General features: G+C 42.8%; 1 protein-coding gene and 1 long non-coding RNA gene across 2 annotated transcripts in view; one reads left to right on the forward strand and one right to left on the reverse strand.

The window, feature by feature from the left end:
* The window catches only part of LOC144257051 (uncharacterized), a 64,495-nt gene that overhangs the window by 11,427 nt on the left and 25,948 nt on the right, over positions 1 to 27,120 (reverse strand). The gene's annotated exons all lie outside the window — the stretch shown is intronic.
* On the forward strand, positions 1,660 to 26,621 carry Ercc4 (ERCC excision repair 4, endonuclease catalytic subunit). The gene is made up of 11 exons (XM_026409240.2): positions 1,660 to 1,889; positions 3,274 to 3,454; positions 7,971 to 8,166; positions 9,212 to 9,419; positions 11,018 to 11,198; positions 12,165 to 12,293; positions 13,364 to 13,474; positions 15,375 to 15,972; positions 17,625 to 17,717; positions 23,587 to 23,699; positions 25,876 to 26,621. The coding sequence occupies exons 1-11, from the start codon at positions 1,683 to 1,685 to the stop codon at positions 26,607 to 26,609; spliced, it is 2,751 nt and encodes a 916-aa protein (XP_026265025.2). The 5' UTR covers positions 1,660 to 1,682; the 3' UTR covers positions 26,610 to 26,621.

Raw genomic sequence — 27,120 nt, forward strand, 5'->3', positions numbered from 1 at the left:
CCTAAACGTGGGCTGAATTCCCATTACCCAATCCTGAACTGAATCTGAGAAACACACTAACGAGCTCCTCAGCCTGGGCCAAATTACAGTAACCTCCCTGGGCCTCCATCATTCTCACTTGTGGAACTGCAGAGATGAACATCTGTTGCCCGGGATATGACACAGCCATGTCGTTCCACTTAAGCAGAACTCAGGAATTACTGTATGCTGTTTCCATCATGACAAAATGTAAACAAAAAAAATAGACTATTAAGAAGGTAGAGAGACAGATCCTCTTGGGGATCTGTCAGTGTGAATGTCAATGGGTGCTGATATTCTAGGGAGCAGTGTGTCAATGCGAATGCATCATGAAAACCCTTACAGATATGGGTTCTCTTTGTTCCAGGGATTATCCATTTCCAGAAGTGTATTTTAAGGACATAGTTAAATTTCTACACAAAGATATGTAGTGAAAGATTATAATATGGGGGGAGGGCAGAGACAAACTTTTATTAAGTGTTCTCTAATAAAGGATTAGATTAAAAAGAAAGAAAGAGAAAGAAAGAAAAAAGTGTGGTACACCCACATCACAGACACCTCAACAGTCATATCAAAGGACTTTGTGAAAGCGCATTCATATCATGTTTTAAAGTTTGCTAACATTAGTGACAAACTAGGGGTTTAGATTAGGATCATTTATTGTGTCACAGAGGTAAAAGAACTCTGTGTGACTGTGTGTGAGTGTGTGTGTGTGTGTGTGTGTGTGTGTGTGTGCAAGTGCACAGAGTTCGGGGGGGAAAAGGACTAAAAACAGATTTATGAAGCAACAGTGGTTATTTCTGGGTAACTGGAATATCAAGTCATTTTATTTTTGCTTAGTTGTATTTTCTATTTTCTGGCGATGAAAGTGGAGTCGTGGGGAGGGACAGGGGATTCCTGCCCAGGACCAGCCCCGAGTTGGGTGAACAGGCCTCTCTGGGTGTGGACAAATGCGACGCACGGGGTCCCTCTAGTGGAAGGCGGGACGCAGCTGCTGCGGAGACTCCAGGTGGCGACTTTTAAAATAGCTTATTGTATTCAAGGCCTTTAGAAGCAAAGTAGCTGATATTCTGTTTAATTAAAAAAAAAAAAATAGGGAGGAGGTAAGCTTCAAAAATAAAGACTAACCCTCATCCTGAGGAAAAATCTAGGCGCACCTGAAATACTAACAATTCGCTTTTTTTTTAACTGTCGATGTTTGGAGATTAAATACCTGAGACTTTCCTCTCTCCTGGGACTTTTGTAGCTTGCGTTCTAAGTCTAAGGTACCCAGAAGCATCAGGATGGAGCCTGAGGCCTGGAAGTGACGCCACTCCCGAGCACTAACACCTCAGAATCTTCGGTTTCCACTCGGCTCCACTCCGGCACCGTTTGACCAGGACTTGCCCTGGGGTTCGGCTTCCTTCGGCTACCTTCGGGCGACTCTAGTCTCGGCCTCGGTTCCTCTTCAGCTACCTTCGGCTTGCCCTCGACTTGCATTCGGCTCTCTTCGGCTACCTTCGTCCGGCACTCGTCCCAGCCTCGGCTTTCCTCGCCTCCTCCTCGGCTGCGTTCGGCCAGCGCTCGGCCTCGCGGGCTCGTCTCTCTTCGGCAGCGTTCGGCGAACGCTCGTCTCCGTTCGGCTCTTTCCGCCTTCATTCGGCCGCGGCCCGGGAAGGGCGCCCATGGAGCCGGGATTGCCGGCTCGACGGATAGCCATGGCGCCGCTGTTGGAGTATGAGAGGCAGCTGGTATTGGAACTGCTCGACACGGACGGGCTGGTCGTGTGCGCCCGCGGGCTCGGCGCAGATCGGCTCCTCTACCATTTCCTCCGGCTGCACTGCCACCCGGCCTGCTTGGTGCTGGTGCTCAACACGCAGCCGGCCGAGGAGGTGCGGCGGCCAGTGAGGGGACCCCGGGGCGCCGAGGGCCCCTGAGCGCTGGCAGGCCCTGGCGCGGATGTAGGCTTGCGACAGGGATGGCGGGGCTCGGAGCAGAGGCAGGTCCGAGCACCGAGGGAGGGCGTTGAGTGGGATCCTTGTCACTGCGCGAGGACCCTGCAAGAGGAGGTGCTCTGAGCGGAGCCGGGAAATGACAGGAGGAGGATGGGGTGGGGGTGGGATGGAGGACCCTGCCCAGGAGGCGCCGAAGTCTGCAGCGGAATCTAGACCTGATAAGGGGGGTGTCCCAAAGCTGGATATTAAGGGTGTTTCTGGGGGTGTCAGAGGGTGATGGAGAAGATGCTGAGGCTGGAAACCCCTGCAGGGAAGAGGAAGGCCTGGAGAAATAGCACAGTCCCCAGGAGGGCTGGGGGAAGAGGGCCATGATGTCAGAGGGGAGGGAGCTGGAAGCTGAGGATCCTGGGAAGGTTAACTGAGGTTAGAAGGGCTGACACTGAGGAAGATGGAAGGGGGACACCACTGGGCTGGGGACTGTTGATCCTGAACCCAGCCTGGAGAGACAAGTCTGATCACCCCCTAGATAGAGCAGGTGGCCAGGGGAGAAATGTCAGCAGATATAAGTAACCACAAACTCCTTCTGGGCAAGGGACCCCATTTACTTCGTCTACGTATCCCCAGTGCTTGTAGAGTAAACTGGAGGGGTAATGAGCCAAGGGACCTGTTGACATTCTAAAGTCCCTCTAGGATGGTTCGTGATAGAACCAATATCCTAAAACACTCTATGGAGAAAGGATTCCCTTGTTATCTTGTGGCTTGAGTGGAAAGCATTTCTAGGTAGCAGAAATCTTTTTGAATCCAGAGTTTAAAAGTTATTTTGTTGTGACTGTTAAAGTGCTAATAATGACTGAAGTACATTTATTCCATAGTGTGACCCCCCCCAAAAAAAAACAAACAAACAAACAAAAAAAAATAACCTGGTTAAGTGTAGATGGGTTGATTGGTCAGCATAAAGTAATAGCCTAGCTTGTGTATTCACTGTTAAGTTTATTATCTCTGAAAAAGGCAGAAATTCATTTTAAATACCTGCAGTCTATTAAAAACTGCCCAATAGCTGTGGTGCACATACTTTAGGATGTGGTGGTGCATTCCTGTAATCCGAAGGACTTGGGAGGTCAGTGCAGGAGGATAGCAAATTGGAGACCAGCCTCAGCAATTTAGGAAGGCCCTAAGCAATTTAGCAGGATCCTGTTTCAAACAGTTAAAAAAACTGGGGATGTAATTCAGTGGTAAAGCACCCAAGGGTTCAGTCCCCATTACAAAAAAAAAAAAAAAAACCTTTGTTAAATAGCCTACTAATGAGTTTGATTTGATTTAGGAGTATTTTATCAGTCAGCTGAAGATAGAAGGAGTTGAACATCTCCCTTGCCGAGTGACAAATGAAATCGCAAGTAACAATCGCTATGAGGTTTACACAAGAGGCGGTGTCATATTTGCAACAAGTCGAATACTGGTGGTTGATTTCTTAACTGACAGAATACCTTCAGATTTAATAACTGGTAAGAATTTGAAATCTCTTTATGTCTGCATCCATGTGTACTTTTTTATCTTTGTCTGTCTGCTCTGCCCAACTGTACACTAGATCCTTCTTGTGAGCAGCATAGTAGCTCTAGGTCCTTCTTAACTAACCTCACCACAGACAAATGAGCAATGGTTGTGTTATGACCTGACAGCAGCTCATGGGGGGCATAGGACTTTTTCAGCTCCATCACAATTTTATGGAACTAACATTGTATACATGGTCCATCATTGATGGAAACATTATTAAGTGGTGCATGACTATATGTATAAAGCTTGACTTTGCCTTTTATGTTCAATAAATACTTGTAGTCAACTGGCTTTTGCTTTTACAACTTAACCAGATTTTGAAATGTTTGTAATTTTTTTTTTTTTTGGTACCAAGGATTGAACCCAGGGGCCTCAACCACTGAGCCACATCCCCAGCCCTATTTTGTATTTTATTTAGAGACAGGGTCTCACTGAGTTGCTTAGCACCCTGCTTTTGCTGAGGTTGGCTTTGAACTCGAGATCCTCCTGCCTCAGCCTCCCAAGCCTCTGGGATTACAGGCATGTGCCACCACCCCGAGCTTGTAAATAATCTTTGAATAGTTCCATTAATGCTGTTTTTTCATAAGAGTAATTATTTCTATGATATTAAATTAGGCCAATTATTTGCTTAATTAATTTTAGAACAATGTTTTTATTTTGACCAGAATGTATAGAAAAGAATTTATACATGTAGGAATTCATATCATATAGCTAATTTAGGGACTTTGCTTCTCAGTTTACCCTGTGCTTCTCTCCCATCATAGCACCAGAACACTACTTTACATCTTCCTGTTTATTAGTGTGCCATGCTTGGGAGATAAGCTTTTTAAGCACCAGGAAGACGTTGTTCATCCCAGGCATGTGACTGGTGCATGGCAGATACTAAACACAGTTGTTGGATGCATGATGGTCAGAAGGCAGTGATATCTAATAAACTTCAGGAAGGCAGAGAACTTGGACATTCATAAGCATTCTCCCTGCTGTGTCTATCATACTTCCCTGAACCTAGAAGAGCATCAAGAAATGTGTAATGAATTAACTGTATGGTTTATATGGTTCAGAGTGAACTGGTTAAGGAAAAGTTTTGTACTCATTTTTATAACATTTACAGTTGTTATAAACAGTGGCATGGGCCTTGCAGCCAGACTCACCTGACTTTGAATGCTAATATGTTGCTTACAAACAAGTTCTTTAATTGTTAGAACCTTAGTTTTCTCATTTCTTTTTTTTTTTCCTTGTTTGTTTGGTTTTATTTATTTATTTATTTGTACCAGAGATGAACCCAGGGTCACTTAATCACTGAGCCACACAACCCCAGCCCCTTTTATGTCTTATTTTGAGACAGGATCTTGCTAAGGTGCTAAGGGCCTTGCTAAGTCGCTGAGGCTGACTTTTGAACTTTCAATCCTCCTGCCTAAATCAAGAAAATAGTGCCTCTTAGAATTATAAGGATCAAATGAGATAAAATAAAATGCTCAGCATAGTGCCCGGTACATAGTAAACTCTTAATAAATGATAGCCTAAAAATGGCTTTTTTGAACCAGAAATCTTTCTGTGTCATGAAGTTTCTTGCTGTTGGCTACTTTATCCTAAGCTTGGTTTTATTTATTTATTTATTTATTTTTTAATTGACAGAATGAAAAACACATAGAAACTGCCACTAGATGTCAGTATTACTCTGTTCCGCCTCAGCTAGTTAGGCAGAAAGCTGTTGGAATCCAGGCCACCCTCAGGTCCAGCTTGTAGGTGGTTCCTAATTAAAAGTGCCAGATTCCCTCCCCTTTCTCATCAAGTCTCAACCAGTAATGAAGGTGGGACTGCGCTTGCTTGGCTGAGTGGAATGCAAATTAATGCCAGAAATGAATTCTTTCCAGTTCCTCTTCCCTTGGGATTCTCCCCCAGGATCCCTGTAAGAATCTCATCAAAACTTCTACAGACTCAAGGGCATTCCCTGGAGCGTGTGACCCCCTGAAAAGTACTGACCCCCCCACACACAGCTCCAACCCTTTTCTCTGCTCCCACCTATTATCACAGCCATTCTTTCCCAGGTCTCCCTGACAACTAGAACTCCTAAATAGAGAGAGAACTTTACAATTATCTACCCAGATTGTACTTTCCAAAGAATGTAAGACAGGACAATGCATCGTTTATTGCTAAAACTGATCCTGCTATCTCCAGAGAGAATTCAGAACATCCTTCCCAGAATTTTTTTTTTTTTTTAAGAAAGTTCCATGTTAGAGTTTTTTTGTAAACCCAGTGCTGGAATTCAGTTTTATATTCATTCAACAAACATTTCACTTATTAAGGATTCCTGGGTTTTGCAGAAAGGTGCTGAAGCTATGAAGGTGAGCAAGCAGTATGGTGAACTTAAGTTCAGATATGGCGGTCCGTGAGCTCACCTTCACTGTGCACCAGCTCTGTGTCCCTATGCAGGTTCCTTAACTTCTCTGTGCCTTGGTCTTTTTTACCTGTAAATCAGGAATGCAGTAGGGCCTCCCATTGAGGCATAGAGTGCCTGAGATGCAAAATGGGTTCTCCTTCCTTCTGGGTTCTGGAAGAATGACAACCCTTCTGCACACCATATTTTCTAAAATTGAGGTTCACTTTTTCTTCAGTAGAACATTTTTGTTATCTTTAACTTTATATAATATTTCAACCCAAGCTAACTAGACTGTGACCCATTCATAGAGTCCTTGGGAAAAACCCATCTAATACATATTCTAAAACTGAGGTTTACCTTTCCTTTAGAAGTCCATTTTTATTATTATTAACTTTATGTAATATTTTAACCAGGCTTATAAAAAGTTGCTTATACATAGAGAGAGTTCTTGTTAAAACCAGCCTACTCAGTACAGAATATTTTCTGGGTAGTAAAGTAGCATGAATATGTATTGGAGGTTATTAGAAAATATTTTATCTATAGATTTATAAGTTAATTTTTATCACATTGGAAACATAATTTGATTAGAGTAAATTTTAGTTCCATCCACATAGATCTAATAGGGGTTGAATCCAGGGGCACTTAACCACTGAATGACATCCCCAGCCCTTTTAATTTTTTTGCTTTGAGACAGGGTCTTGCTAAATTGCTGAGGCTGACTTTGAATTTGCAATCCTCCTGCCTTAGCCTCCCGAGCCACTGAGATTACAGCTGTGCACCACTGCACCCTGCTAGATCCAATATTTAAATGACAAAATAGCAGACTCAGATTTGAGTTTCTTGAACTATGACAAGGGCTCCTAACTCATCATTAGTATCATTTTTCAAACCCTGTGAGTGATAAAACTGGTACTGAAAATACACACGTACATGCATGGCAAATGTATGTACATGTGTGTGCGTGTGTAGCACGTGTATATAGACACAAATGCGCTTACATAGGACTTTATTTAATCTCTCCAGCTGTCTGTGTATTTTGTGGTTACCAGCTTGATTTAGGCCTGATATTCTGAGAATCATCGTAGAGTAACTGAGTTTTTGATCCAGAAAATGGCATCTGTTTACCCTCATATCATCTTGTGTCTCTCCCTGTCATCACTAATCACATTGCATGAAAAATGGCATGTGTCTAAGAAAGAACTTCTGGCCCAACAGTCTCATTTTATAAATGAGAAAACGTGTATTAAGTGTATTCATTAAAGGTTCTTATTCTATTTTTTTTTATAAAGTTTTTATTTTTTTTTTAAAGAGAGAGTGAGAGAGGAGAGAGAGAGATAGAGAGAGAGAGAATTTTTTTTAATATTTATTATTTTTTAGTTCTCAGCAGACACAACATCTTTGTTTGTATGTGGTGCCGAGGATCGAACCCGGGCCACACGCATGCCAGGCGAGCGTGCTACCGCTTGAGCCACATCCCCAGCCCAAGGTTCTTATTCTAAATAGACTAGTTTAAATAGACTCAAACTGAAGACACTCTGATTCTGAAAATTGATTCAGTCTCATAGGCGAACTTCCAAACTTAAACTATTTTGTCCCCATTGGATTCATATACAAAAAGAATTCACTGCCCACCTGCTTCCTTCAGCAGGCCAGCAACCCGATTCCAGGGCCTCGAGGCTTATTGTTCCCTTAGCTGGGACCATTCTTGGCCCAGATGACTCTGGAGGTACTCTTCCCTGTCTCCATCCCACATCTATTAAAGCATCACTTTGGTGAAGCCACCCTGTCTAAAAATCCCAAACCACCACCGCCAGGCCTCATTCTCCCTCTCTTCTCATTCATTCTTTCTCCTTACCACTTGAAACGTGCTAACTATTTTTATTTACTTATATTGTGTACCCCACGTTCCACAGGGGTGGGGGCTCACATCCCTTTTGCTCATGGCTCTATCCCCAGCCCAGAACAGGGCCTGCCCCTTAATCAAGTAGGCATTCCAGAGAAGGTAGAAGGAATGTGTGGATGAGCAGCAGTGTGTGTGTGAAAACTGCACGTCTCTTCTGTAGCTTAAACTGTCCCTCCCCCCTCAGGCATCTTGGTGTACAGAGCCCACAGGATAATCGAGTCTTGCCAGGAAGCATTCATCCTGCGCCTCTTTCGCCAAAAAAACAAACGTGGTTTCATCAAAGCTTTCACAGACAACGCCGTGGCCTTTGATACTGGTTTCTGTCACGTAGAAAGAGTGATGAGAAATCTTTTTGTGAAGAAGCTCCACCTATGGCCAAGGTAAATCATGTGTAATACATTTTTGTAACAGGGTCTGCTGTAATTTAATTGCACCTTAAAAAGAGAACACAAATATAATACGATGTCAGAGTGACGAGTTGTACTAGGTAGATAGATGCCCTATCATGTTCCTAACAAATGCATCCAGATATAAGTATATGTGGTCACCCCATTTGTGAATCTTTGGAAAGCAGAAAGAGATTTGAGAGTTCTTTTTCTGGTAGTTACTCAGATCCACTCAAGGACAGCTACTTTACTCCTTCTCAAACATTTAGTGAAGCCCCCAGCAGTTAGAGGCCCACAGACACAACACCTTTTACTGAACTGCAGATTTTATTGGCCAGTTCTGCCACTTCGGGTTTGAGGATTACTCACTGGGGAACTGATGCAGAAAGATTTTGAAGAATTTATGTAAATTTCCAGGGAAAACAAAGCTTCAATTTTCAAACAGTTTCGCAACCTTTGCTAGCAAGTATTTTGTTTATACAGTATGTTAAGAGTAGTAGTTGGGGCTGGGGACAAAGCTCAGTTGGTTGAGTGCTTGCTTTGCATGCACTAAGATCCCCAGCACCACACACACACACACACACACACACACACACACACACACACACACACAAAGAGTAGTAGTTGTAATACTTTTCCTTTTTTGATTGTACCTTATTTCAGAAGTCAGCAAACTTTTCCTATAAACGACCAGAAAGTAGATATTTTGGGTTTTTCAGGCTATATGGCCTGTCACAATAACTCAGCTCTGTTGTTGAAAAATCAAAAGTAACCGAAGACAATGGGAAACAGTGGGTGGACTGTGTTTCATAAGCCTAATGAAAACAGGCCTTGAACTTGGCCCAGACCGGAGTCTGCTGACCCTGCCTTATTTGATTTACTTCTATTGATGGAGGTCCAGAGTCGTCTTAAAAACATTACCATTTTGCTTTCCATTTTGTTCATTCCATAATTTCACTCGCAAAAACTATTACAGTATTAAAAACTGGAACCAGGAAAACAGCTCTGTTGAAACTCCAGAAACTATTTGTCTCTTCAGGTTCCATGTGTCCGTCCACTCATTCTTAGAGCAGCACAAGCCTGAGGTGGTGGAGATCCATGTTTCCATGACACCTGCCATGCTCGCCATCCAGACGGCCATCCTGGACATCCTAAATGCATGTCTCAAGGAGCTGAAGAGCCACAACCCAACTCTTGAAGTGGAAGATTTATCTTTAGAAAACGCTATTGGGAAACCTTTCGACAAGGTGCTCTTTTTTTCTTTTCTACTTTAAGTATGATTTGTTGTCATTTTAAAGAATGCAAGTTCTTTTAATATTTGCAGTGTTCTTAATAGAAATTTGCTGTTATCTTACAATTCAACTGGAAATGATTTAAGGTACACCTGCTTTGGTTTATCGCAAAGTCTTTGTAGTAAAATAGGGCGGCTCAGCATGTGAGCATAACTCAATTTTGCAGCTCTTTTGTAAGTAGTCATCTCTTATTTTAACTATAGTCAAGAGGAGTATAAATAACTTTGCTCTGAAATGGCAACATTTGGATATCTACAGGTAGAAGAGTTTTACATAAGAATGCTTCGTAATTATGCATGAATTTATCGTCTCTTTTTTGGAATAAAAAAAAATAACTTGGATGATAAATGTGAAACCCCCTGTGTCTTAAAATTACATTCCAAATTGAGAAAATGGTATGACATTAGTTCGGGGAGTTTTTTTTCACCATATGTTAATTTTAATACTGGTATATAAATGTCTAATACTATAATGAATTATAGATCCAGAAAATGCTGGCTTTTAAAATTTCCAAGCAACTTTTTGTTATTATACTTTGGTAGAAGATGTTAATGTCTTTTTTAAGCTCTGAATCAATTTCTGTGTTACTGATGATTATCAAAAAGAACAAGTTTAACTTCTCATTTCTCTGATTCTTTCAGAGAATCACTTTTATTGTGAAATATTAACACATAAAACTAATTTCATGTATTCTGTTTCTCCATCCTAAAGTGTGTTATAATTTAATGAGTGCTGATAATTTGTATATATGATATAAATGGCATATATCATATATATTATTTATACACATATAGACTATATATGACACTAAACACTAGAAAAATAAAAATAGCCTATATATTTTACACTGGATATCTGTTTATCATCCACTGGCTAATAAAAGCCAAAGCATTTTTTTAGATGTTCTTTTAGTAGTCACATTTAAACATAGACATAGCTTGTATCTTGTTTAAAAAAAAAAATAACCTTTTGTAGATCTTTTTACAAAAGAGGCATGTCGTTAGTTTAATGTCCCAACTTGTCTAGGACAGTCTTGGCATCTTCCTGTGGTCCTGGAGTAATTATTAATAGTAACTCATTTCATTTTTATCAGAGTCCTGGTTCGGCCAGTAGATTACATGGTCTTCCAAATAACTATCTGCTCAGTATTCAATTTGTTAGATGAGATGCTGTGCAATGACACTGCTTCTGTTCATTAAAACAGATACTGATTTTCTGATGTTTATCAGGCTTTTTCCCTCCTTGACAATAATATAGATAAACATAATAATGGGTTGACTTCTATCTGATCATAAAGATTATAGCAAAAGATACTTGGCTTTGTATTTGAAAAATTAGATTTATTATTAGAATTTTATGAACTGAAATTTTCTAGTCACTTCCTTGGGGAATAATGTTTTGGGTTCCTAATTGTAGTAAAGTATATATCACGTGAAAATGTACTGTTTTAACCATTTTTAGGGAACAAGGAGCAATCCTCATTGAAGGTACAGTTTGTGTTAGAAAGCTGTATTGAATATATTTAGCAATACTCAGTTTCATTCTTGTTTTAGACAATCCGCCATTATCTGGACCCCTTGTGGCACCAGCTTGGAGCCAAGACCAAATCCTTGGTTCAGGATTTGAAGATACTGAGAACTTTGCTACAGTATCTCTCTCAGTACGACTGTGTCACATTTCTTAACCTCCTGGAATCTCTGAGAGCAACGGAGAAGGCTTTTGGTCAGAATTCAGGTGTGACATAACACTATTAATATTATTCTAGGAGTTGATTTGAAGGAAGTGTTAGATTTGGGGGGGGCCAGATATGGGACGTGCTATATTCAACTACATGTTATATACTAAGATCTCAAATTACATTTTATGTTCACTGCACAAGGATGTAGGTTTTATTGATAGCTAATGTTTCCGCCTACATAACTTCTGTTCTGTGTAATAATAAATATTCATATCCATTCCAGGCAATTTTATTTCTAGAAAAGACCGCGTATAGTACAGGCAGTCTCCAACTTAGAAATAGGTTGTGTTCTGGAAGTTTAGTTGTTAGGCATTTAAAATTCATTTTCCCCAAAGAGACAGCAAGGGGTGGATTTCGTCAGCTAGTATTGAGGACTGAAAAGAAGAGATGTGCAGGAAATAACACATATACACAACTGGCTGCCATCTTATTTTCCTGCCAGCTACACCCTTCCCCCATTACCAGGACCCTCGGCACAAAGGGTCAAGATTTAATACAATTAATAATTTGTACTCCTTCAGAATCATCCTTAAGTCATAACCTTTAAACGTTAAGTCAGTAAAGAATGCATTTACTGCTAGTACACTTTCCTTCCGCTGCCTTGGTTTACACAAATGCATCAATAATGTGATCCACCACAGGACTTTTATACCTTTATTGGAAATATCAACACAGTGATAAAAAAAAAAAAAGCCAAATAATGTCTTTGTATTATTTTGAGAAGAGTTTGGGCATTACAGACTGCCTAAAAACATCTTGGGAACACCCAGGAGTCCATGGACCATACTTCAAAAAGCACTAGTCTAGCCAAACAGTGGTAGAGGCCATAACTATGAGGAAAGTCCTGGTAGGTAGGAAAAGAAGATGGCGGCCAACTGGGTATGGTCATGTGACCGTCAAGAGACTATTTTAAATTAACCATGAATTGAAGCCTTTTTTTTTTTTTTAACTTTTTGCACTAGGTTGGCTGTTTCTTGACTCCAGCACCTCAATGTTCGTAAATGCTCGAGCAAGGGTTTATCATGTTCCAGATGCCAAAATGAGTAAAAAAGGCAAAATGCCTGAAAAAACAGAGATGAAAGAAGGGCAAGGTACTTAAGTCATTAAGTGTTTCTTTTATTTAAGTGTTTGGCGTGGAAACACCAAGTTAAAAATGTAAATTACATTCTTCAGCAACATGTTAAATACATATGTGCATGTTATTTGTTCATAAATTAAAGGTATTGAGCATGACAAATCTCAGATTGCCACAGGATTCCAAATAACAATGATCCAATACCAATCAAGAGTATTCTTACTGCTATGTAAAAACTATAAATTGATTTTTTTAATAAAACTCCAAAGTAACTACTATCTTGGCACTTAAAGTCTTGTGTAACTTTTTTTTTCTTTTTGGTAGTGGGGATTGAACCCAGGGGTGCCTTACCTCTGAACTACATCCCATCCCTTTTTACTTTTTATTTTGAGACAGGGTCTTGCTGAATTGCTGAGGCTGCCCTGAAACTTTCAATCCTCTTGCCTCAGCCTCCCCAGTTACTGGGATTACAGATGTGCCCCACCATGCCTGCCCCTTTTAACTTTTAAAGGATGTAAATAGACTAGAAGGAGGAACCTGCGGATTTGATTCTAACATCTAAATATAGTATCAAATATCACTAGTTTTCTTAAAGGGATGGATAGAATTAATACTTACTTTCTGTCTAGTTTAAAGGTCTGACTCAAGATTTAATTAATACATATTAATGCTGTGTTTGAGTATTGTAGAAATAAACGTTTGATTGTTGTCTTCTTTTCTCCATGTTCAGGATTATAAAAATTGGGGGGATTTTGGAAATAATACTATCACTCTATACCAGTTCCCCGTACAAAGCATCACAGTAGTCAGCTAACATAGAACCATCTCCTTTTAGCACCATGCATGTAACTTTCTGTTAAGGCTTCATACCACCTGTGTTAGTGCCGGTTTGAAGTATCTGTCATTTAGACCTTACGTAGGCCTTTTTTAGGAAAGCAGGTTCTATCTAGCATCATTCCATCAATTGATAACTGGAAGGGTGCTGGTGTAAGCTTATGAGATGGTGCTGGTGAACTAAAAGCCTTCGGAATACCTGAGGAGTAGATAATATCACATAGAATGAGGTTATCTTTTATGTCTATGCAGAATCAAAAAAGGAACTGGTCCTAGAAAAGAACCCCAAGTGGGAGGCACTGACTGAAGTACTGAAAGAAATTGAGGCCGAAAATAAGGAGAGCGAAGCCCTTGGTGGCCCAGGTAGGAATAAAGGACATGATGACATTTGCTTTCAGAGGCTTTCAAATGAGCCTTAATTTGACAAGCTCTTTAACTATTTTGTTTATAAACTGTAGTTGAATAAATGCCAGTAGAATGCAGATCCTACAGCAGTCTCCATTCTATTCCTTTGATGTGATTTTTCTCCAGGTTAAATCATTGTGCATTCATGAAGCAGGTTTTTCACTGATTGGGTTATCAGGACTTCTACTTAAAGATTCAGTTAATCTCTGCATATGTATTCACCAGGCCTTCAATCTGGAATCCCTAAGGAATAAGCCAATGGGTTTGTGTTATATCTCAGCAAAAGAGGCTTAACTCCTGTGGGGTGACATTGGGCTAACCCTAGAAAAAAATACAAATTTTAGGCCTGCTGTCTTCAAACATGGGTATTCTAGTAGATTGGCACAATAGACCAAACATGAACTATAAATTTAAAAATAAGACCAGATCAAAAAGAAAAGTATCTATTGAGTCTCTGAACTCCTACAAAGCAACCAAGGAGCACCCAATCCTTGTGTTAGTAAATACACTGATAATAATATCCCAGAACTTACATGCTATGATTTATGACCCAGGGTCATAGGTGCTCACTGCAGAAAAATGAAAAAGATAAAGAAAGGGAGAAGGAGAAATTGCCTCTAGCAGCTGATGTTAACATTGGTGTGTTTCTTTCCAGGTTTCCTTTCAAGAGTTTTTTATTTCACACTATTAAAGTCATTAGCATAGTTAATAATTTTTGGATATAGAATTAATGGGTCAAATGGAATTAACATTTTTAAAGTTCTTTAGACATATTATCGCACCAATTTCTATCAAGTTCTCATTTCTTTTAGCAACCTAAGAGCTTATCTCTTTTTAACCTAGCTGTTTGTTATGAGTACTCACGTATCTGTACATATAGTTTATATACATCTAACAGTTTTATTAATTTGATTGAAGAAGATGTTTTGATATCTGATATATTTGATATTTGATAAATTTTGATATCTGATAAGCTCCATAGTTTCTGAAATGCATTTTTTTCTTCTGTGAATCGTATTCATTTCCTTGCCCAATTTAGACCATGTCCACAGTTTGTATTAGCTCTTTATACAGTAAAGATCACTAACGTTTGTCATAGTTATTAAAAGTTCTGTGACTTCACCTTTCTTAAATACAGCTTTCTCTATTATTCTTATAAAGTAAAGACAATGGTCTCTAGGGGAAGGTTGTTGTTTTGCGGTGCTGAGGATCAAACCCAGGGCCTGCCAGGCTAGGCAACTCCTCTGCCACTCCTTTACCACTGAGCTACACCCAACCTCTTCCACTGCTTTTAAGTCTAGATCATCATCTCCATCAAGAGATGGATAGTCACTTTTTTTTTTAATTTATTTCATTTTTTTATTTTTTTAGTCATAGTTAGACCCAATATCTTTATTTTATTTATTTACTTTTATGTGGGGCTGAGGATTGAACCCATCACCTCCCACGTGCTAGGCCAGAGCTCTACTGCTAAGCCACAATCCCAGCCCACTTCTTTTTCTTCTTGAGTTGATTTTTAACATTTGACTTTATAATCCACTTGGAATTTATTCGGGCATAAAAGATCCTCTGCAAAGTTATTAATTAAAAAGAGCTTCCTTAAAGCCACTGTTCGGCGGCGGCTGTACTTTCCATGAGACTCTAAATAGCTCTGGCTTCAACTTGACACAAAAGATTTAAGAAACCCTGCCAAAGAGGGAAGGGAAGGCACGCAGTGAGCACCCAAGACCCCTCTTGGACGATTTGTAACTTGTGGCTCCATTAGAGGAGGCTGGGGTGCCTCTGCGTTGGAGGGAGCAGTGGGGGACGTGGGAAGGGACCGGCGCCGTCACCAGGTAACGCTCTTGCCTGCTCCTAGGCCAGGTGCTCATCTGCGCCAGCGACGAGCGCACGTGCGCCCAGCTGCGGGACTACCTGACTGCGGGCGCCGAGGCCTTCTTGCTGAGGCTCTACAGGAAGACCTTCGAGAAGGACAGCAAGGCTGAAGAGGTGTGGATGAGATTCAGAAAGGAGGACGGCTCCAAGAGAGCCGTGAAAGCCCACAAAAGACCCAAAGAGCCCCAGAACAAAGACCGGGCCTCTGCCAAAGACAGGGGTCTCAAGAAGAAGAAGCGAAAGCTGACGCTGACGCAGATGATCGGAAAGTCGGAGGAACTGGAAGAGGCCGCGGACGTGGAGGAAGGTTACCGCAGAGAAGCGGGCCGCAGCCCGGAGAGTGGCGAGGAGGAGGTGAAGCACGAAGCCTTCGATGTCCATCTGTCCTCGGATGCCGCCTACGGGATCCTCAAGGAGCCGCTCACCATCATCCACCCACTGCTGGGCTGCAGTGACCCGTACGCGCTGACCAGGGTGCTGCACGAAGTGGAGCCGCGGTACGTGGTGCTCTACGACGCAGAGCTCACCTTTGTCCGGCAGCTGGAAATCTACAGGGCCAGCAGGCCCGGGAAACCTCTGAGGCAAGTCACAGAGAACATTGGCAGTTTGCTTACCTCCCACATTCCACTGTGACCACGCAGGTTGGGCTTATGGAACCTTATTTTGCTTTTTGATGAATCTGAGCAGCATGGGACGAATGTCAGATGCAGTAGCTGAGCATCAGACCTAAGGGACGACCCCTGTTCTTGTTGCACTGCACAGTGTTCTTTCTGTGATAGTTTCCAACTTATGGGGTGCAGTATCATGTTTTAGCATGCTAAGTTCTACCAGAAGTTATAACTATGACTTGGCTGAATCATTTCAATCTTATAAAATGTCTTTCTTATAAATTTTAATAAGTGACTCTCTAAATTACATCCATATAAAATGAAAGCATTTGGAGGGGGGATTACTATACCCAGTTTTCTTGAGTTTCAAGAAGGATCAAATGAAAAATCTACAGAAATACCACATGAGAAAACGATGCCTCCCAAGGAATATAGTGTTCTAGCTCTCCACTTATCTGAGGGGAAATAAACAGCAAAATTAATATCCTGAACTCAGCCTGAACCAAAAGCAGAGCCAAAAGAAACCTTTCTCGCAGTCTAACTAATGCAGCCTTTCAGAGTGGAGATGAATGGAGGAGCTGGATCAGAAATAATGCAGAGATAAAGAGATTAGATGAAGCTGGTAAAATCACTACAGGCTGGTAAATTTTTCATACTTTACTATCGATCAACTTTGTAGCTAGTGTGTGTGTAGAAGTTTCTTTCTTGTCTGAGCACAGAATAGCATATTATTTGGAGCAGAAGAGACCCCAGGGTACAGCTACCAGCTCTGTCAGTGGGAAATTAAGGCCCAGAAGTGGCGAGGGACTTGGCCTCAGCCACAGGATGCATCCACAGGAGAGCCAAGGCCCCTTAGCTCTTTGCCCACTGATTTCCCTGTCTGTTCGTCAGAGAAACATAATCCAGGAAGATGAAGGCTAAAAGAAAAACCAAGACTGAAAAGGGAGAGTACCTCTGATAAAGAAAACCACTGAGGAGCAGAGGTGCTTAATTCAGCTTTTAGCTGCAAACAAGATATATTAAAAGCAGGCCTTTTTAAGAGAAAATATATCAAATTATTTTTTGAGATGCCTAATAGAATCCATATGTCCTTTCCATCCATGTACTTATATAAAATGTGTGACGGCTCTGTTCCGTTAATATGTGAATAAAAGAAAACCAAGAAAGTATTGTGAAGGTAAAGGTCATATAGATTCATCTGTTTATTTTTCATCAACGTGACCTTTTATAAGCCGGTTTTTATAACTCTTCTCCAGCTTAAGTTTGGCAGAGATGCAGAGAAAAAATTAAAAAAAGAGAAGTCTCTAAAATTCTGTTTTATGTTTATGAGGAAAGAATTATTCTATCCCTCCAGATAGATTTCAGTATTATCCTTCACTCTGTTCCCCCATTTGATGAAAGAATTAAAAAAAAAAAAAAAAACCTGTCTGGCTCATGAGACCTTTGACAGGTGGGCTTTAGGCAGCTGAATTTGACTAAGTACGGGATGAATGGTAACTTTGATTCTTAGTCAAACATTTATTATTTGAGCAGTCTGGGTTGCTGGTTTCAGATGCTCTGCTGCTCCTTTCATGGATTAAAAAGTGCGTTCCTGCAGCCTAAAGGAGTTCTGTCTTGACTTGCAGGGTTTACTTTCTCATATATGGAGGTTCCACAGAAGAGCAACGCTATCTCACCGCTCTGAGGAAAGAAAAGGAAGCTTTTGAAAAACTCATAAGGTACTCCCTCAATGATCAGCATGGATGTCTCGAGAACACCGAGAGCCTTTTACAGGCCAGGGGCCTCTTGGGTGGGGGAAGATGCACCAGCCCTGGGCAAAAGGGGAGGGGGAGGATGGGGAGTGGGGTCCAGCCAGGGTGTCCCCAGACTGTGCCTCTTGCATACTTGCCTTTTCTTCCTCCCTTTCTCTCCCACCATCTCCACTGCTTTTCAGCAGTTTAGTTAATAGAGCACCAGTTGTGTTCCCTACGTGGAATGCTTCAGATTAGAAGTTTTGTTTCTTTTTTTCTTTTTTTTTTTTTTCCAGATTTTGGAATATTGGCACATACATAATGAGATACATTAAAATAGGATCCAAGTCTAAATACAAAGTTCATTTATGTTTCAAATGCACCTTGTACACATAGCCTGAAGGTCATTTGAGACAGCTTTTGTAGCACACCTGCTTTTCGACTGCACCCCAGGATGGAAGTCAGCTGGGGGACGTTTCATTTGTACTATCATGTCAGCACTTAGACAGTTTTGGAACATTGTGGATTTCAGATTTTCGGATTAGGGATGCTGGGCCTATATTGGGAAAATGTTAAAGAAAACTTCTGCTTCTAAAAAACTATAATAGGAAACATCCAAAATCTTACTAAAACATTGCTTCTTTAAGAAATGTCTTCTTAAATCTCCCTCCTCCCCACCTTATGCACAAGATTCCTCCTTTTCCATTGAATTGTGATATTTTTTTTTCCCCTCCTTGTAAAATCTCCATTGTCTGTAGGTGGGTGGCTACTTTACCATTTACTGGGAAATACTTTTATGACCCATCCAGTTCTGATCCCCATCAGTAGAAACATTCCAGGGAGAAAAAAAATTTAAGATGTTGTTTATCTGAACATATGTGTATGCTTTTAATAATGGAAATCTGTAGCATTCCAAATCCCAGTAAAAATGTTTTTCAGCTTAACATAAGGAAAATGTTTATGAGATATTTACAAACTGGTTGGCTACCTCTTGCCCCTGAAAGTTTTCTAGAAATCTGATGATCCTCTAACAGGGATCTTGTCAATGTATCTTGTCATTGGAAATTGCAGTTAGGTATGGGAAGATGATCTCTAAGGGGCCTCAGAAGCCAGGGCCAAGGCTGGATCAGGCATCATGGAGCCAAGCCACAGAGAGGTTAGACCTTCAGAGACCACGGCCTGCATGAGTGTGGCAGGTCCACACCAGGCTTCCACCCCTCAGACACTGGCAAGGTACCAGTGGCAACAAGAGGGCAGAAATTATTTTTTAGTGGCAGTCAGCCTGCCAGGGCACTAGACAGGATTTCAAAAATGGACAGCCATCCTGCCGCACTGCCTCTAGGTTCTGGGTGGGAGTAGTCTATGCCTTCTTGGAGTTTATCCTCCCGTGCAAAAGACCTAGACTCTAAATGACCATAAAGAGCATAATAAATAGGGTTGAGAGCACTGCCAACAGCAAAGGTAAAAGAAAAGATTTAGCAGGAGAGCGGATGGAGGGATCGACCTAGGCCAGAAGCCGGTCGGGAGCAGCTGCAGGAGGCAGGGGTGTTCAAGCTGGTTCTGGAAAAAGCTGTGGGATTTGCCAGACAGATGGGGTGGAAAGCCGGTCACGCTGAACAAAGGGCTCGGGAGTGCGAGAGGCCCGCTGAGGGTTTGGGACTTCAGGGCCCAGGACAGCACTGCAGCGCTCCGAGTGGGAATGTGACTTAGGTGAACTTGTAAAGGTTTTCTCTGACATGAAACTGAGAAATGAATCAGCGTGGAAACTAGTCAGAAGGCTGATGTGATTGTTGGGTGAGAGAAGGTGGCCTGTGTCACTGGGTTAATGGAGAGGACGGGACAGATTTAAGAGATATTTAAGGAGCTAGAATCAAAGAATTGGTGATGTGGGCCAGTACCTCCTACCCATTTTTTCACTCTTTCTTAAAAAACATCCTCTCCCTATATTGTCTCTAATTAAAGTAATTGTCACCAAATCACAAATGAACACTGAGAGCTAAAATATTCAGATTAGGGTATTAGTGTTCCCCTCAAGGGTCCCCAAAGCCACTCTGAGACTCACTGGTTCTCTAGAAGGATTCACATGACTCAGAAAGACTGTTATGTTCACAGTTGGGTTTATTACAGCAAAAGGATACAGATTAAATCAGAAGGGAAAAGACAGACAGGTGACATCCAGGGAAACCAGGATTATGCTTCCAAGTGTCCTGCCCGAGAGTCACAGAGATGTGCTTAACTCTCCCAGCAGCCACGTGCGAACGCACGGGCCAGGATTGGCCGCAGAGAAACTCATAGAGCTTTGGCCTCCAGGGTTTTCACGGGGGGCCCAGCCACGCAGACCCCAAACCTCAGAGCAAAACCAGGCATTCACCACGAGCCACATTTTTCTTTTCTTTTTTTTTTTTTTTTTAAAGAGAGAGTGAGAGAGGAGAGAGAGAGAGAGAATTTTTAATATTTATTTTTTAGTTCTCGGCGGACACAACATTTTTGTTGGTATGTGGTGCTGAGGATGGAACCCGGGCCGCACGCATGCCAGGCGAGCACGCTACCGCTTGAGCCACATCCCCAGCCCCAACGAGCCACATTTTTAGCATAACTGTCTAATCAAACGGGGACAAGGGGACATGGGCCCAAGGCCTCAGGCATTCAAAGCCCTCTTACCAGGAAGAATATTCCAGGGGTCATCACTCATGAGCCAAAGGCCATTCCCAAGGAGACAGGCCTGTCTAGGAAGTGGGCAGTTTGAACAGCTTCTGTCAAGTGAATTAACCCTTTCCCTGCAGGGCTTAGACCGCCAGGCAGGTATCGTCTGAGGGGGTGGGTTTTCTGTACCAGCCTTTAGTTGTGTGGCTGCCTCTTCTCTGATACATCAGGAACCTGATTGAGCAAGTGGTACTTTTAGTAGGTAGTGGTCAGGTACAGGGGACCCCATGTCACTCCTGGTTTATGCTCAGTGACATGTAAGTGAACCCCCGTACCTAGACCTCACCCAGCAGAACCTGGAACATGGACTCCCCCACTTCAATGGGACAATGTTTCCACATCAGGTTTTACTCTAATTTTATTTAAGATCCACCATAACTTTTTCTATGGCAATTGCCTACTTGCTATAAATGAAATCTCCCATGTTACACAACAGTCAGATGGTTCTGCTATCTAGAATCCTAAGATATTTGCCTTCCCAGAAAACTTGGGGAATTTGAGAGGTGTTTGTTTAGAAAACAGCATTTGAGGTGTCTCTCTGCTGAAAGAGCATTCCCCCCCACCCCCACCCCCGCTCTGTACTTAGAAGAAAATTGAACATGAGAATAAGATAATGTGCTTTTGCCAAGGCCTCCATGGGTGGTGTAAGAACAAAAGCAACACTCCTATTTAACCAGAAGGGAATGAATCAGGCAAACTGGCAGGGGAAGAATTGTTTGGCTGAGTTAAAGATGAGTAGATTACAGATTGATAAGAGAAAAGAGACCACGCTGCTAGGTATTGATAATAAAATGTTCCCAGGGTAGAAAACTGTAAGATCCTCAGCATGCAAAGTCTTGAGGAGGTCACTGCTTTTCAAAGGAAGTAGTGAGACTATTGGAAATTTTACTGTTAGAAGATACAGTCACAAGATAGGTTAGCTGGAGGGCTTGAGTAAGTGCCCATTTGAAGAGAGACTTCTAATACAGCACCTCCTTCCTATATGAAAATATTGTGCAAGCTGTTCATATGTCACTGAAAATATCAAAGCAAAAGCAGGAGCCCTCAGTACTTTAGATTAAGCAGAAGCAGGACGCTGAATTTCCAAAGTTATTTTGTGTCTATCTGGCAGATTAACTCCGATAGTTATGCTAAAAGGGAGGACAAGGAATCAAAGGTTTACAATGACAGCAAGTTCCTGATGAGAGACTGGTTAGGAAGGCTTATCTTCCTCAGAGTCCAGGTTTCATTTCTGGGGTATATTTTTTTCTCACAAATGGAAACAGTCATGGAATCATTTGAAATCATTTTGGGTATTTTAGTGTAACCCTGGATGTTTCGGGGATGCGGCTACCACATTCTAAGGACAGTACAGCAGTCCTAACAGCCACACTGATGCCTTATTCTGTGCCAAGCGCTGTTCAGAGCAGCTTACGTGTCTAATGCAGTCCTCAGAGCAGTCTTTTGAAGTGAGTTTTATTATTAGCCCCATTTTACAGATGAAGAAATTGAGGCACAAAGCCATTAAATGACTTGCCTAAGGTCACACAGCCAGCAAGTGGTTCAGATTCACATGACATGGAACAGGATCTGCTCCCCACAGGTGACAGACCAATCAGGAAATGGGGATGCCGGCCCTCGTGTGATATGTAGCTTAGCTAGTAAAATAAGCAGAAATAAAGAGGGGGGGGGAAAGAACAAAAACAATGAATTTGGTAATTCCAAATGTTCAAGGAAAAAAAAATTTATAGGAGCAGAAATTTTCTTGCCTGATTAGCCTTTTGTCCTAACCAGCGTGTGGCTGTGGTGGAGCAGCAAGCATGGCCTCCCCAGCCATTGCCAAGGTGAGGACGGTCCAGCGGGGAGAATGAGGAAGAAAGCACAGCTAGAACCTTGTCTGCCCCCTCACCATCTATTTATGCTGAACTGAGAATAACTTTGCATCTGTAGATGCTTTCAAATAGTCTAGAATTTAAAATTACAATTTCTGTTCTTTAGTGGTATTTTAAATGGTATTCTGCTCTAAAACATCATTTATCCAGAGTGGCTGAAGAATTGGTCCGTTTGATTTCATTTCCTTTAATCAGAAAATCTCAGTTGCTCCGACCCTTGCTGAGGTTGGTTAGTACTGACCGAGCCCCTTCTGCCTCGCCTTACTCTGGCCTGTTCTGCTGCAGTTCCTCAGTCCTGCGAGGTTTTTCCAGGGCTTTGTTTGTTTCCTCAACTCGGCTACAAGCCCCTGGAGGGAAGAGGCCCAGCGACTCTGTCTCTTCTGTCATACCTGGCACAGATGGGACACTCAGTACTCGCTGTTTCATGAGTTAATTATAGCATCCTTTACTGGTTTTGAAAAATGAGTACAGCAAACCCAGGATACTCTCGCGGTGACTGCTGAGGAACGTGTCATGCCATAGCTTTGAATTGCAAGCCTTAGTTAGAATTGTGATCTGCAATCACAGACAAAGACTGAGCTACCTTGAAGTTAGGGGTCCCTGTACGGTGGTGTCTGCATCCCAGGGCCTAGCCCAGCACAAGGGGCACTGCACAGTGTCCTTCAGTGGATACCCGAGTGATGGTCGAACACTACTGCTGAGGTATAGCATACTGAGATGTTGATTTTCTGTTTCCATCTCTGGTAGAAATTTGGTTCATGCATGAACCTGCATTTCCCTTTAAAATTGAGGGTGCTTAAGGGAGCCACCCACCTGGAGATTTTTAAATCAAAGTGCTATCATATGTGTGTTTTCATTTTCTTAATCATTGATTTTCTAACCTCTAGTTAATGAGTACCCTGAAAATATATATATATATAAATGATTTCATTTTAAGTACCAATAACATGTTAGCTTTGCACACAGCTTCAAATCAAGTCTAACATTTTTTACATGCATGATTATTGTCTCAAAATACTTGAATATAGAAAAAATATATAAATAGCTGGGGTTTTTTTTTTTTTTTTAACTCTAGAGGATCAAGAAGTAGCACCCAACCAAGAAATTCTTCCCGCTCCCTTCACCCATCACGTGCACCTCTGTGTTCCCTTCCGATGTATTTCTTGTACTCTCTTTTACAATGACAGTCACGTAGATCACATCAGATATGAAAATTCTCAAAAGATTAAAATCTAGAATTTCGAAATCAATTCAAAAAAATGTGTCAATGTCTCCTCCCCCAGGGAAAAGGCGAGCATGGTCATCCCTGAAGAGAGAGAAGGCCGAGACGACACCAACCTGGACCTTGCAAGAGGCACAGCATCAACAAATGCGTCCACCGACACCCGCAAAGCCGGTGAGTCCTGCCCTCTGCCAAGAACCTCTGTTGCCCTGAAGGAGCTTGGCTTTTCTCCAAAAACTCCTAAAAACAGAGATGGGGCCCCCACACTCCAGCCTCGGTTCTGCCATTTAATAGCCACACCTCTTCCCCAGAACAAAGCCACTGTGTCACCTGTAAAACACATCAGGTTGAGTCCCGTGCTCCTAAGCTTAGAAGTGGTTGTATCCAGTATTAGATCTAGAACAGTTGATTGAGACTCAGAATGCTCTTTTCCAAAGAAACTTTGGTGGATGCTGATTAGGTTTTGGTCTTAAATCAAAAAAGCCAATTTGACCCCCAGCTGAAGGGATTTCTCCCTCCTTCCTCTGCCTCTCCCTTCAGGTGTATACCTAGGGGAGTTACTCTGGGCACATACATCCCAGGTGTCTGGCAATCTCGTTTCTGTGCAGTGTTTGCACTGGCATGCTAACAAGTTCTGCCGAAGGCCAAGTACACCATGAACCAGAAGTAACCATTTCCCACACCCAAGTCCCCATTTTCCCATGACAGCAGCTGGTGGGTCTGAAAGTCCAGCTCAGTGGTAGTGATTGCCTAGCATGCACCAAGGCCCTGGGTTCCATCCCCAGCACAACAAAAATAAAAAATAAAAATAAAAATGAAAACAGCTGGGGTTGGCCAAGCAACATGAGAAAAACAATAAAATTGAGTTGATTTAACTACTGGTGAGGTCAGGGCCTCTGAGACCACTGGGTCTCAGAATTTAGTAGACTCCAGAGTAACCTCAAGTGCTTCCAGAACTGTAGATGCACTGGCCTCCATCCATAGACACTCTGATTCAGTGGGTGTGGAATGGACTCTGCATCTGATGGAAGTGGTCCTTGGACCACGCTTTGGGAAACACTGCCTCAGAACATCTGTGTCTTTTTTGATAAGATTCTTAACAACTCATCAAGGTTGGTGACATTTCATGAAGGACTACAGAGTGGAAGACACTATGAGAAGGATATATAAGAGCATGTAGGTACCACACAGAAGTCTCTTAATGGAAGTCTGCCCTTTTTGAGTTCCATCCTTAAAGCCTCTGTATGAGTTTCCTATTGCTGCTGTAACAAATTCCCATAGACTTGGTGGCTTGAAATACCATGTGTTTATGGTCTTGCAGTTCTGCAGGCAGGTCAGAATTCCAAATTGTCCCTGCCAGAGGCTCCAGGAGAGAATCCCTTTCCCTGTTTTTTTTTTTTTTTTTTTTTTTTTTTTCCAGTGCCTAGAAGCTATCTGCATTCCTTAGCTCATAGCCTCTTCGTCCACCTTCAAAGCCAGTACTGCAATGTCTTCTCTCCTCTCTGACCCTCCTCCTTCCCTCTTTCACTTCTAAGGACACATGGGCCTACCCACATAGTCCAGGATAATCTCCCAATCTCCAGATGCTTAACTTAATCACATGTGCAAAGTCCTTCTGACCATGTCAAGTGTCTTATTTACACGTTGCAGAGATTGGGGTGTGGGCATCTTTGGGGGGCCATAGCTCTGCAATACCCTCCATAGCTGTAAGTGTAGTCCTTAACAGCAGCATTAGCATCTCCTAGAGTTTTGTTAGAAATGGAGAGTCTTAGGACCCTTAAGTCCCAGCCCTACTCTTTACACCATCCCTGGTGATATGTGTGTCCATGAGAACATCAGAAGCTGTGTTCCTGTTTTTCTTGCAGTGTCCTCTTTTCCCATGGACTGTCTTTTCTCTGGACCCTCTTTTCTCTGGACTCACTGAAATCATGACAGCAGCTCTAAGGCAATTCTCAGTGAGCATGTGTCTAGTGTGTGGCAGGCTCTGCCCTAGGACTTGGGAGTACACGCCCAGTGCCATGTGGTGAGGGCCCTTGGAGGGAACAAACCAGCGCAAACCAGAACAGACATGTCTGTACCCGTGAGTCATTGCAAGTTAGGAACGACCCATAGAGGCCTCTCGGTTCTGTTTAGTTTTAAGGGAATTCACCTCTGCTTTCTCTATAAATAAACGTTGTAGAAAAGAGAGAGAAATGTGGAATAATGCCACGTGGCATTATGTAACCATCCATCAGAGGATAACAACAGAAACACAGATATTAAACTCTATCAGAGCTCCTCCAAGAGTGTCTCTCCAGTGACATTACTGAAAAGGCTCCTTTTTTTTTTTTTTTTTTTTTTTTTTTGGTAGGTGGCCAAGAACAGAACGGCGTGCAGCAGAGCATAGTAGTGGACATGCGCGAGTTTCGCAGTGAGCTGCCCTCCCTGATCCACCGCCGGGGCATCGACATTGAGCCGGTGACTCTGGAGGTGGGCGACTACATCCTGACCCCGGAGATGTGCGTGGAGCGCAAGAGCATCAGCGACCTGATCGGCTCCCTGAACAACGGCCGCCTCTACAGCCAGTGCGTGTCCATGTCCCGCTACTACAAGCGCCCGGTGCTGCTCATCGAGTTCGACCCGAGCAAGCCCTTCTCCCTCACGTCCCGCGGTGCCTTGTTCCAGGAGATCTCCAGCAGCGACGTCAGCTCCAAACTCACCCTTCTCACGCTGCACTTCCCCAGGCTGCGGCTTCTCTGGTGCCCGTCCCCCCACGCCACCGCCGAGTTGTTCGAGGAACTGAAACAAAACAAGCCGCAGCCCGATGCGGCCACGGCCCTGGCTGTCACGGCCGATTCCGAAACCCTCCCCGAGTCGGAGAAGTACAACCCCGGCCCCCAAGACTTCTTGTTAAAAATGCCCGGAGTGAACGCCAAAAACTGCCACTCCTTGATGAACCACGTGCAGAACATCGCAGAGTTGGCCACCCTGTCCCTGGACAAGCTCACGGGCCTCCTGGGGCACGCTGCCAACGCCAAGCAGCTGTACGAGTTCCTGCACACCCCCTACGCCGAAGTCGTGTCTAAAGGGAAGGTGAAAAAGTGAGCAGTCCTGTCGCCCCCCGACTGGCACAGCCCTCTCTGCCAGCCGCACGCACGGGGTCATGTTAATCATCCGCTCAGTGATCCCTTCCTTTCCAGTGCTTTCAATGATTGTGCGTTCTGTCTCCAAGGTCGGCGGACCAGAAGCCAAGCTTCCTGTGCACGTTGGGCTTAGGTGTCTCTCTCAGTGTCCCTGGCCTCTCTCTCTTCCCCTCCCCGCGGCACTGTCCAGGTCAGGCCTAGTCTGTTCCATCTCTAAATGAGGAGTGTCAGGACCAGACAGAGGTTCTGCAAGTGTTCATAGAAGGCTGCTCCCAAGCCAGCAGGAATTTGTGTCTCCTGCACAAACTGATAAGACACACCATCATGTTCTTACCCGCTCTCTACCTAGGGCCCTCTGGAACCCTGAGAAGGAGCCTCTCTGCCATTCCTCACCAGTTCTTTCCACCACATTTCCTTCAATTTCATACTCCTTGGGGACTTCCTACTGCTAATTTAAGAGAGCCACTTCTAAA

Source organism: Urocitellus parryii, chromosome 9 (assembly GCF_045843805.1).
Source record: "Urocitellus parryii isolate mUroPar1 chromosome 9, mUroPar1.hap1, whole genome shotgun sequence".
In the NCBI taxonomy this organism is placed as follows: domain Eukaryota; kingdom Metazoa; phylum Chordata; class Mammalia; order Rodentia; family Sciuridae; genus Urocitellus; species Urocitellus parryii.

What these genes read in the sequence shown, in the direction of transcription:
- Ercc4 (XM_026409240.2), top strand. Translation starts at nt 1,683, where the DNA reads ATGGAGCCGGGATTGCCGGCTCGACGGATAGCCATGGCGCCGCTGTTG. An exon ending in ACACGCAGCCGGCCGAGGAG is followed by an intron (nt 1,890 to 3,273) that starts GTGCGGCGGCCA and finishes GATTTGATTTAG; the next exon opens with GAGTATTTTATCAGTCAGCT. An exon ending in CACCGACACCCGCAAAGCCG is followed by an intron (nt 23,700 to 25,875) that starts GTGAGTCCTGCC and finishes TTTTTTTGGTAG; the next exon opens with GTGGCCAAGAACAGAACGGC.